The sequence below is a fragment of the Acinonyx jubatus genome, chromosome E1 (genome assembly GCF_027475565.1).
Source record: "Acinonyx jubatus isolate Ajub_Pintada_27869175 chromosome E1, VMU_Ajub_asm_v1.0, whole genome shotgun sequence".
NCBI lineage: Eukaryota > Metazoa > Chordata > Mammalia > Carnivora > Felidae > Acinonyx > Acinonyx jubatus.
In genome coordinates, this window is record NC_069397.1 from 40,407,082 (window position 1) to 40,418,389 (window position 11,308).

At 48.0% G+C, this 11,308-nt stretch overlaps 1 protein-coding gene across 2 annotated transcripts; it reads left to right on the forward strand.

Annotated features, from left to right (window-relative positions):
* The first annotated feature begins 9,169 nt into the window (after positions 1–9,169).
* Positions 9,170–11,308, forward strand: RAMP2 (receptor activity modifying protein 2). 2 transcript variants are annotated; one of them, XM_027048873.2, is made up of 4 exons: positions 9,170–9,656; positions 10,006–10,161; positions 10,629–10,737; positions 10,865–11,308. In XM_027048873.2, exons 1-4 carry the CDS (start codon positions 9,557–9,559, stop codon positions 11,118–11,120), a joined length of 621 nt encoding a protein of 206 aa, XP_026904674.1. In that variant the 5' UTR covers positions 9,170–9,556; the 3' UTR covers positions 11,121–11,308. The 2 variants fall into 2 exon arrangements, with proteins under 2 accessions (XP_026904674.1, XP_014925056.2); XM_015069570.3 differs by having other exon boundaries at positions 9,296–9,656; positions 10,096–10,161.

The window sequence follows — 11,308 nt, forward strand, 5'->3', positions numbered from 1 at the left end:
GACACAGGACTAAATCAGGCTTTAGTAAGTGATTAGTGCAGGATTTCGAAAGCAACTTCCCACATCACCACTAAGCATGGGGTTCTTGGGGGAAATTTGTCAATTGGTTCCTCCTCATTGTGATGGGAGAGGGCTTTTTCCCTGAGACCAGGGTCTTCCTTAGCTGACCATGGTCCATGACACACTATCGGCCAATGCTTGTTTGGCCAACTCTTCCAACCCTTCAGGTCTTTGTCCTATAAATTCATAGAAAAACTGTTGGCAAGTTGTTGGCAACTGGACCTTTGAAAAACAGTACCATCACCTCTGCCCCACTCCTCCCAGCCCCACCCCCAGGCAGTTAATAGGAGAAAGGAATAACTATGTCACTCCTGGCTTCCAGTTGCTCATCTTGCTCTTAAATCCAAGGCCTCTGGGGCCGAACGGAACTGGACAAAGTGTGCTGAGTAGTCTAATAGGGCTGATTCTTTTTCTGAAAGTTTCTTATTGTGGAAAAATAAAATTATGTGTTTAATTTCTGAAACCTGATGCCTGATTTGCCTTGGCAGCCATTCTCCCAGGCTTGGCCAAGAGTCCAGCAATACTAGTATACTGATTAATACCAGCTCAGCTTGCTCCCTGGAGAAGAAGAGCATTATTTACTTGACCATTTTCTTAAATCCTTTTTAATTTGCGTGTATTTTGACATGATCTTATTGGCTTTAACATGCTGTATCTGACCATGAGCCCCAGTGAAGCCCTGGGGAAGATTGTTCTGCTTTGTGCGCTCATGTCCCCATCACAAAGCAAGATTTTGTTCTATCCAGTGATTAGAAATGACATGTCACGTGTTGTGTTCCTTTTGGGGCTGTCACGTTCTAAGTGTACTTTTGTCCCCTGCTGGTCTTCAGGCCACTGGTAGAAAGGGAAGAAGATGATGCTTCCCAGAATTCAAACAGAGCTTTCTGCACTATTCTGTCCTCCTTTCCAACCTCTCTCCCTTCCTCCTTCCAGCCCCCTTTGGATGGTGACCCCTGGGCTCATAATGCCCCTCCCTCGTGAAGCCCACAGGGAGATCAAATAGCGTTTCTCCAAGGGGACACAGGGGACCGAGGAAAGGTTGGGCCCCAGACAGTCCCTGACAGGGAAGCATAAACACAGCTGTGGAGATGGGAGCAGGGAGCAAACTATCCTCCCTTCCCCCTCCCCAGTTCCCACCCAGAAGCAGGGGAAGGCCACCCTGCTGTGGAGAAACAAACAACAAAACAAAGCAAAGCACAACCTAAAAGCCTGCATGAAGGTCACCAGAAACTGGGGCTGCTGCCCAGGCATTGGTGGGGCCAGCTGAAGTGCCAGACCCCTCCCTGAACACTTACAGGCAAAGGCAACTCTAAAGCAAGTTGAGGTCTGGACGTTACTGAGCCTGAAAACATGGCTCAATTTTTGAAGCCTCTCCACTCCTGGACATTTTGTCCTCTGATCTCAAAAAACCCAGCTATCCGCCCCAGGTACTTAGCTCCTGACCCCTAGTTGCATAGGGATCATAATAATGCATTCAATTCAGCAAGTAAGAACAGGCCCACAATAAACCCTTGTTCGTGGCTGTTTGTTATAAGTTTAAACTCTGAACCTCCAAGCCAAAATTCAGAAAGGGCCTCCTTAGCCTTTGTTAATTACAAAATAAATAATTCCAGCAGGAAGGGACTTTCTCTTTTGGGGTTTACTTGGGTGGGATTCATGCCTCACTTTGCACATACTCTGAAGGCTCCAACCCCACAGCTAGGGTGGTGCTGCCCGTTCTTGCTCCCTTGGCACAGTTAGTGCAGGGCCTTGATCTCACGGGACACGCCTTTGGCACAGCCTTGCCTGGGAAGTAGCCCTGATCGGGTGGACAGCTAATGAGCTATGCTTCCTTTCTGGCCATCAGGGTCCTCAACTGTAAAACTGCAGAACTAGAGAAAACATGACAGTCTTCAAATACTGCCCATTCAGTATGTGCCCGGCATTGTGCTGAGTGCTTTACAATTGGTCATCTCATTTCATATGAAGCCAGTAATATTCTTATCCTCATTTTATAGCTGAGAAAACTAAGGCTTAAAGAGATTCTGGAACTTGCCCCCAAGGTTACCCAGCTGGTGTGGCCAGGATTTGGGTCCAGTCATTCTGACCCCCAAACCCATGCTCTGAACCCCGGCCACTCTACTTCCTCCTTTCTCTGAGATCTTCTAGCTCTGACATCATGATTCTGGATTCTCTCCATGACTTTCTGTTCTCACCAGTGGTGCCAGAAAGAGAAATGTGTTTGGGACTCTGCAAGTTCAGAGGAAAACAGTTCCTGAAAGGCAAGGGGCTCCTTATTCCCTCTGTACTGGAGATACCAATCAAAGCTGGACACTCGACAGACCCCCATATCAGTAGGGAACAGCCTATGTGGAAGACAAAAAAAAAAAAAAAAAAAAAAATCCTAGCCAGACAGGAAAGGGGAGTTCCTCTTGTTTCTGTAACTTCCCCTTCTCTCTTCCCTGGCTTATCAGCAGGGTCTCACACTGCTGATACTATGGCCCTTTGAATCCTAGTCTAGCTAGGATGGAACACCAGGTCACAGAGACACTTTTGGAGCAAGAAAAGTACATTACATACATCTACAGATTACATCCACGACACTGTATATAAAGGAACATAGATTACATTTATTTACGTGTTTAACAAATCACCTTTAACATTCATGTAATCATTAGATATTGGACTGGGTGTGAACCTACGTTATTTTGTGTAATCCTTGCAAGATGCCTGAGAGGTGGGTATTGTTGTCCCCATTTTACAGAGAAGGGCATTGAGAGGGAGATTGAAAACATTGGACATGGCCACATGGCTGGTAAGTAGGAGAGCTGGAATTCTATCTGGCTTTGAAGTCTCTATTCTTTTAAATAAAGAGTACTGTGTAATGAGGGGTGCCTGGGTAGCTCAGTCAGTTAAGCATCCAACTTTGGCTCAGGTCATGATCTCACAGTTTGTGAGTTTGAGCCCTGCATCAGGCTCAGTGCTGGCAGTTCAGAGCCTGGACATTGCTTCGGATTCTGTGTTTCCCTCTCTCTCTCTGCCCCTCCCCCCAACCTCTCTCTCTTTCCCTCTCTCTCTCTCTCTCTCAAAAACAAATAAAATATGGGGCGCCTGGGTGGCTCAGTCGGTTAAACGTCTGACTTTGGCTCAGGTCATGATCTCTCGGTTTGTGGGTTTGAGCCCCCCCATTGGGCTGTGTGCTGACAGCTCAGAGCCTGGAGCCTGCTTCGGCTTCTGTGTCTCCCTCTTTCTCTGTTCCTCCCCTGCTCGCCCTCTGTCTCTCTCTCTCTCTCTCTCTCTCTCTCTCTCTCTCTCTCTCTCAAAAATAAATATTTTTAAAAATTTTTTAAATAAATATATAAAATATTTAATAAAATAAAATAAGCAATAAATAAATAAATAAATAAATAAATAAATAAATAAATAAATAAAATTGTGTATTGAAAAGAACAGAATTATAGAACTGGAAGGATCCCAGAGTATCTTGGAAATACAATTGTCATAACCATATATGTTACACCTTATGATAGTGACTACCATTTATCAAATGCTTACTAGCACCGGGCATTGGGTCAAATGCTTGACCTGCATTATCTTTACTGCTAAGTGAGATACACAATGGTAACTCTATTTTGCAGATAAGAAAACACGCCCAGAGGAGTTAAGTAATTGCAGAGGGTCACATACAGCTACATAAGTGATGGAGATGGCTCCAAACTCAAGTCTACTTGACTCCAAAATGTGTTCTCTTAACCACTAAGGTAATAGAAATAATAATAATAATAATAATAATAATAATAATAATAAATAATATGTAATTAAACATCATTATAATTATATAATAATTGATTATAATATACAATTATATAGCATTATATAATTATATATTATAATTCTTTATAATTATATATTGTAATTGATTATAATTATATGATAATAATAATATTATATACTGCTCTAAGTGCTTTAAATCTTACAACTTATAGGTATTATTACTATTCCCATTTTACAGGTGAAGAAAATCTTGCCTTTTGTAGTATTAAGCTCACATCATAGATACCACAAGTGTTCAACACAACATATGTGGGATGTTAAGATCTAGAAAATGTTTTTTGTGTGTGTGTTTGTTTTTTTTAAATGTTTATTTATTTTTGAGAGAGAGAGAGAATGTGAGAAGGGGAAGGCAGTGAGAGCAGCTGTCAGCACAGAGCCTGATGTGGGGCTCAAACTCATGAACCACGAGATCGTGACCTGGGCCAATAGCAAGAGCCAGTTGCTCAACCAACTGAGCCACCCAGGTGCCCCCAAAATGTTTTATTTCATAATATCATGAGTTTTTTTCATTGTCCATCTAATGCATTAAGGTGTTGGGGGAAAGGATGTGAAAAGATGCTGTCTGTAAGTGAAACAAGCATAGTCAGGAGAGGGATCATACAGAGGGAGGAAAGTCCTCTGGCATGAGGAATCCTGTCTGGTTACCCTTCCGGCCTGTCTTTTGCATCCCTTTCTATTTGGTTCTTTCTAGCAGGCTGGCTAATGGGTTCTATCAGGTATTGTGGAGCAGAGGTTAAGTACTCTGGCTTCAGCATTAAGAAGACCTGGATATCTGCCAATATTAGTTGCATGAGCTTGGATAAATTACTTAACTTTTCAGTTTCCTCATCTGGAAAGTGGATTGCTATGGTACCTGATTTAATAGAGTTGTGAATTTTACCCTATCTATCTATCTATCTATCTATCTATCTATCTATCTATCCTTAGGCTTCACACCCAGCATGGAGCCCAACTTGAGGCTTGAACTCATAACCCTGAGATCAAGACCTGAGCTGAGATAGAATCGAACACTTAACCAACTGAGCCACCCAGGTGCCCTAAGTCATGAGTTTTAAATGAAACAGTCTGTATGAAGTACCAAGGATACTGGTGGGCATCATCAGGGCATCTTCATGTTACTTAACATCTAAACTCTTGGGGTGCTGGGAGCAGGTAGAAGCGTTCCTGCGGATGGTTTCATAGGACAGTCCTGAGGAACGGAGGAAGAGTGAAAGCAACCCTGGCGTCTCTGGCAGTGGGTCCTGAGAGCAACCATGAGTCAGCCCCAGGTGCCGAGGGACCAGCAGTGTTCTCAGCACTGCTGGGCGTGGGCTATGGTCACTTGGCCATGGTCCTCTTCAGTCATGCTGTCTGAATGTCCTTCTTATAAATCTGGTCTGGTGGTTTTTTTTTTTCCCTTTCAGAAAAACAGCCTCCACCATATGATGTCATGGTCCAGCCTGGATCTGGGAAGGAAGGGAGGAGGAGGTTGTGTGTATGTAGTTGGGTAAAGCAGCATCTTCTTATTTCTGGAGGGGTCTATCTGGCCCTGGAAGAAACTCTCTATCCTTTTCTCCTCTTTTCAACCTCATTTTCAAGACCCAGTAAGAAATCAATATTCAGATGTAGATTGAGAGGGAGGTGATACATCACCATGGTTAAGACATGAAGCTGAGCATCAAGCAGTCCCAGGTTTAAATCCTGACTGTCAGTTGCTACCTTTGAGGCCTTGGGCACATCATTCCTGTTTCCCCATTTTACCCACAAACAAGATAATTCTAATGTTACGGTAGTAAGGTTTTAAGACATATTTGCAAAGCTCAGGACATGTGTCAGAGAACACACTATGCATCACATAGTAATTGTTCAATAAATGGTAGCTACATTAAGAACCAGCATTTGATGAGGAATATGGCCTAAGCATTTTCTCTGCTTCTTCTAACTTGAGAGCCAAAGTTTTCTCCAATAACCATTCTTCCCTCTGTGGGATGGCCATACTCACACTGAGTGTTCCATCATTCTGGAGATGAGGAGATGGGAAGAGATGGAGCTGTGTCCCTACATCTTTGTCTTCCCTCCCTTAGCTAGCTGGCTCCCCAGCTGCAGCTCTTCTGGTTCTCTCTGCTACCTCCCTGCCCTCTAAAGAAATCTGTTTCCTCTCTCCAGCTTGGAAGGATCAGCCCCTCCCAGCCAGGACTTCTGGCTCCCCTGACCCTGACTCTCCCCCACATCCTCTCCTGAGCTCTGGTCTTTATTTTGCAGACAGCTGGAGAAGAGGCCAGCATATGTGAATGTCTCTACATGGTAGAGATGCTGATTCCAGGATGCTCTGCATGCAATTTCATTGTGTAAGAGGCCCCCAGTGCTTTTTACTCCACACTATGTTGTTCTGGATTTGGGTGTAGGGGGAAGGGTGAAGATTAAAAATGGCACTTCTTTTAAGGATCAACTCACCTCTCTTCTCGTTTCAGGCAGGATGTCCCTTCCCCTGTAACAAGAAGGGGAATTTACCTGGCAGTAGGATCCCTATCAAGGAAAAGTCAGTCTAGGTTGGGGCCATAAATCTCAGGTTAATGTCCAGCTGGACCAGAACTAGATCCCTCTCTTCCTAAGCAGTAGGAGTGGGTGTGGAATATGGACAGAGGACTAAGGAAGTGTGTAGGAAACAAAGACCAGACTCCACTGGATATGAGACAAAAAGACTACAGATAATATTATACTACATTTAAAAGAAAAGAGGCACATCTGTATGTGCTATTGTGAAAAGAAGCCCAAAACATGTTATTAAAGTAAAAAAAAAAAGGTCATCAAACAACAGAGATATTATATCCCATTTATGTTTTTTTAAGTCCAAAATATATAGGGAAGTGAGAAAGGAATAAAGGTATAAAGTTTTCTGTGTTTAAATATTTTGCAATGAGTATATACTTGTGTATTACCTGCAATTAGAAAGTATATTTTTGGGGTGCCCAGGTGGCTTAGTTAAGTGTAAGATTTTGGCTCAGGTACTAACAGCTTAGAGCCTGGAGCCTGCTTCAGATTCTGTGTCTTCCTTTCTGTCTACCCCTTCCCTGCTCACACTCTGTCACTCTCTCTGTCTCTCTCAAAACAAATAAACATTTAAAAAATTAAGTATATTTTTATAGCAGAAAGTATGTTTTTAAGGCAGCAGTAGGGTTTAAAAGGGAAGGGAAGAGGGCGTCCATGGGTGGAATACAGGATTTGAATAAAAGAACCAGCTTCTGTCCTTAATGAAGCCCTTCTCTGTCCCCTCCTTGCAGAACATGGGACTGTCTTCTATGGCAAAGCGAAGTCTCTGGTCCTCTTTCAGCCCCAGAGTACCCCAATACCAGACCCCCAGTTACCAGGATGCCCTCAGGAGTCAATGAAACAGCCAAATGTCCAACTGGTAAGGAAAAGTAGGAAGAGGAAAATCAGGAGGAGGGAAAATTCCCAGATTCTCCAATTCTCCAGATTCCCAAGTTCAGGAATGACTACATCAAACTTCCCTTTGGAGGTCTCTATGTCATGCTGCAAACTGAACCCCAGCTCCAGGCTAAAGATAACATTTTCTATTGAGTCACCTATATTTTCCCTTTTGATTCTAAGGTCATTTTATATATGAAAATGTTGACCTCCAGAGATATGAAATGACCTGCCCAAGATTACACAGCAACACAGAAGCAGTACTTGCCTTTAGAATCCCAACCAATGCTCGTTTGTTTGTTTGTTTGTTTGTTTGTTTTTATCAAACGATACTATACTGCCCTATTTAAAACCCAGCATTTATTTTCGTCAACTTTAATCTTGACCCCCAACCCCATTCCTAATTCACGGTGGGCTCAGGTGTTTCTGGCCCCAGCCCAGTGGAAATGGTTTGTTTTGTTTTCTGTCCCTCCATGCTTTCCCTTCCCATCTTATCACCCAGAAATCTCCCTCTTGACCATGTTTCCTTCTTGAAAAGGGCAGTCATGGGTGGGAGGAAACGAATGGATTCGGTCCCTGGCCTGATGTGGCTCTGAGGCTGTCTGGCTCTTTCCTGCACATTGCAGAAGATGACAATCACCAGGAGAGCTTTGGGGTTCCTGCCAACTGGGCCACCTCCTTTCTTCTTTGGGATGCCTTATCAAGGCATCCTCTTGACCCTAGTGATGGAGGAGGACAACAGGCTTTTAGTGGCCATAATTCAAGAGCCTAAGACCCTGAGATGAAGATTTGAAGAGAGATCATGAAAGATAATTTATGGTGGGCAGAAATCTGTAAACTGGGACAAGAGCAGCAGCTGAGTCCAGGGGTCAGTGTCTGGGAGTAATTTAGGAAAGTTCAGTGCTGACAGCTGTGTCTGGAGTTGAACGCCAGGGCCAAACCAGCTCCTGGGCTGCTCGGCTGCTTCAGGCTAATGAAGCTCTGGCTCAGGACACAGAGACAGCTGTGGTATGGCAGAAGTCAGGGCCCCTGGGGCCCCAGGCCCAGCCTGGCTGCTTCATAGCAGTGTAACCTTAGGCAAGTCCTTAGGAAAGAAGGAAAGGAAACGTCCACTGAGTGAGTCCAATGCCCTTTCACATACATTGTCCTCAGTACAGTTTATCCAGGAGGATGATGTATGTCCTTATCTTACAGGAGAGTAAGCGGAGATCATCAAGGTAACCGAGATCATTCTGGGCTATCTGGCTAGGGAGTGGGAAGACAGAAATACCAGTCAGAGCTTCTGAACTCAAGTTCTGGGCTCTTTTCCCTGAGCTTTCGCTTTTTTCCCTGTAAAACAGGGACAATAATGTACCCACCTTGTGAATGAAGTCACCCATAGTAGGTTCTAAATAAACCCTTCCCTTTTCACAACCTTGGTCTTGAAGAGAGAGTAGTGGCCACTTTCTTCCTAGGAATGGAGTAATCTTTTACTTTTGCCCCTCCCCCCCATCCGGTTTATGGCACCTTTTTCCTAGGAATGAAATAATCTTACTTTTGCCCTTCCCCCCAATCAGATGTGTGGATCGAGGCCCCAGGAGGTGCCTCCGAAGGGAGGGTATTTGGATTTTGGTTTCCCCTCTGCCCGGATCCCCAGGCCTTCTCCTGACTCTGGAGGGCTGGCTCCCTCATCTCCTCCTCCCCAGTTTTGGCGGGTGAGTTGACATCAGTGGGTGTTCCCGGGGAAGGGGAACTCTGAGCCCAGCTCCAGGAGCCCCTTCCCCCACGGCCCAAGACAGCCCCAACCTCCTTCCTTAGATACTGCGGCGTGGAGAGGCCCTCTGAACTCCCAGCCCCTTTCTTCTGCAGGTCCGTGATAGCAACACGCTAACCCCCTTCCTCAGCCCCCGCATCGAAAGAGAAGGGGACGACTAGGGTCCCGGGAGCGGATGCTCAGAGACCCGGGAGAGTCCTTGGGCGCCACGCGGCTCAGCCCAGGAAATGCGTCCCGGTTCTGGGGTTACGAGGGGAGCTGTCCAGCCCCGCAGGGTGAACTAGAAGAAAGAGTGGGCCAACGCCGACCCGCCGGAGGGAGCGGCGGGCGCCGGGGCGGGGTGGGGCATCGACTCCCCCTCCGGCCCGCGAGCCCCGGGCGTCGCCCCCGCCCCCCACGTGGCCGCAGCCGTCCCAGCCCCTGCGAGGAAGCGGCGCGGCTTCCTGGGGCTTGGGCCGGGGATATAGGCGCCCCCGCCCGGGCCCGGCTCAGCGCCACCGCCCCTCCTCGCCTGCTAGCCGCGCGATGGCCTCGCTCCGGGCAGAGCGCGCCGCCGGCGGCCCGCGGTTCTCTACGACCCTCGCGGGGCGACCGGCAGCGCTCCGCCTCCTCCTCCTGCTGGGCGGTGAGCGCTGCGCCCCGGGGCTCGGGCGGGAGGCGCGGGAGGCCCGGAGGGGAGGGGGGGCTGGACCGCCGAGGCCGAAACGGGCCCCGGGGTGAGGGCGGAACAGCGCTGTCCTCCGACAGTCCCCGGCTCCACCTCGGTGAAGGCGCAGCGCGAACTGCTTCCCACTTGGAGGGACGTGGGGTGCCGGGGGCCCGGCGGAGAGGTCTTGGGAGGTCTGGGGCTGGCCTGGAGGAAGAGGGTTTGGGGTCTGGATGTGAGTGGGAGGGAGCTGGTATCAGCCCTCTCTTCCAGTCACTGAAGCACCCCTTGGGAGCCTGGATTATTCTTCTTTCTCTTCTGCGAGTAGCTCTGACTTCCAAGGGTCTCAGACCCCTCCTCCAGGCTCCACCGCCTAGATCCCCGCCATCCTCCTTCCCTCCCCCATTTCTGCTCACAGCTGTCCTGAAGCCCCAGGAGTCCCTGGCTCAGCTTCTTCCCACTGAAGGCAGCTTGAAGTCAGAAGGTGTGTACCGCGCGACTCTGGGAAGGTGGCCGAGGGCAACGAGGAGAGCTAGGTCAGTGGGGAGGGTCCCTTTCCCACAAGGCAGGCCCCAACCCCAAATGAAATCGCACTAAACTCCCTTCCGTTCTCTCCTGGGGTTCCTTGTGGTCTTTCTCCCTCTCAGCCCACAACCCACCCTCCCCGCCCCCTCCCCCCCCCCCCCCCCCAGCTCTGAGCTGGCTCACCTCAGGTGGGTTAGAAGACCCCAGAAAAAAAAACGTATATGGATGTTCCCGTCAGGCTGGGAAGTGCTGAGCACATGGAAGGCATTAACATTTTTCTGAGCTGAGACTCTCTCCTTGGGAAACTTTCTGAGGCTGTTCCTGGTGGCTGCCATGTCTGAAGACAGGAACAGTGGAAGTACCTGGACCTGAGGGCTTGGAGGGAGGGCCTGGGGTGTGGTCAGTGTGCAGCATCTGTGCCCACAGAGAACAAGATGGAGGACTATAAGGCGAATGCCCGGTTTTGCTGGCAATCTTATAAGGAGCAGATGGACTCTATCCCCAAGGACTGGTGCGACTGGACCATGATTAGCAGGTAGGGGCAGTGCTAGGGCAGCTTGGACCAGGGGTGGGGCCTGCTCCTTGTGTGTGGGCCTTGAGTGTGGGGTATTCCTCTCTCTGGGCCCAACCCCATATTCACTCTAGTCCTCCCTTGCTTCCAGGCCCTACAGCGACCTGCAATATTGCTTGGAGCATTTTGCAGAAGCATTTGGCCTGGGTTTCCCCAATCCCTTGGCAGAAGAGATCATCTTTGAGACTCACCAGATCCACTTTGCCAACTGCTCCTTGATGCAGCCCACCTTATCAGACCCTCCAGAGGATGTGCTCCTGGCCATGATCATAGCCCCCATCTGCCTCATCCCCTTCCTTGTCACCCTTGTGGTGTGGAGGAGTAAAGACAGCGAGGCCCAGGCCTAGGGTAGTGGTGTGAGCTATTAGCAGTCATCTTACTCCTTTCCCCTGCCACCACCAGGTCTCTCTCTTCCCCTCCCTGCCTCCTTCTCTCACTCTCACCCCCACCACAGACCCTTGAATTGCTGGAAATGGAAGCCCAGTGGTGGCACAAGTTTTGTAATCTTCAAAATAAAACTTTTTTTTTTTTTTTT

Coding starts and splice junctions, on each gene's coding strand:
- RAMP2 (XM_027048873.2), top strand. CDS start 9,557: ATGGCCTCGCTCCGGGCAGAGCGCGCCGCCGGCGGCCCGCGGTTCTCT. Junction 9,657..10,005: donor CCTCCTCCTCCTGCTGGGCG/GTGAGCGCTGCG, acceptor TTCTGCGAGTAG/CTCTGACTTCCAAGGGTCTC. Junction 10,162..10,628: donor AGGCAGCTTGAAGTCAGAAG/GTGTGTACCGCG, acceptor CTGTGCCCACAG/AGAACAAGATGGAGGACTAT.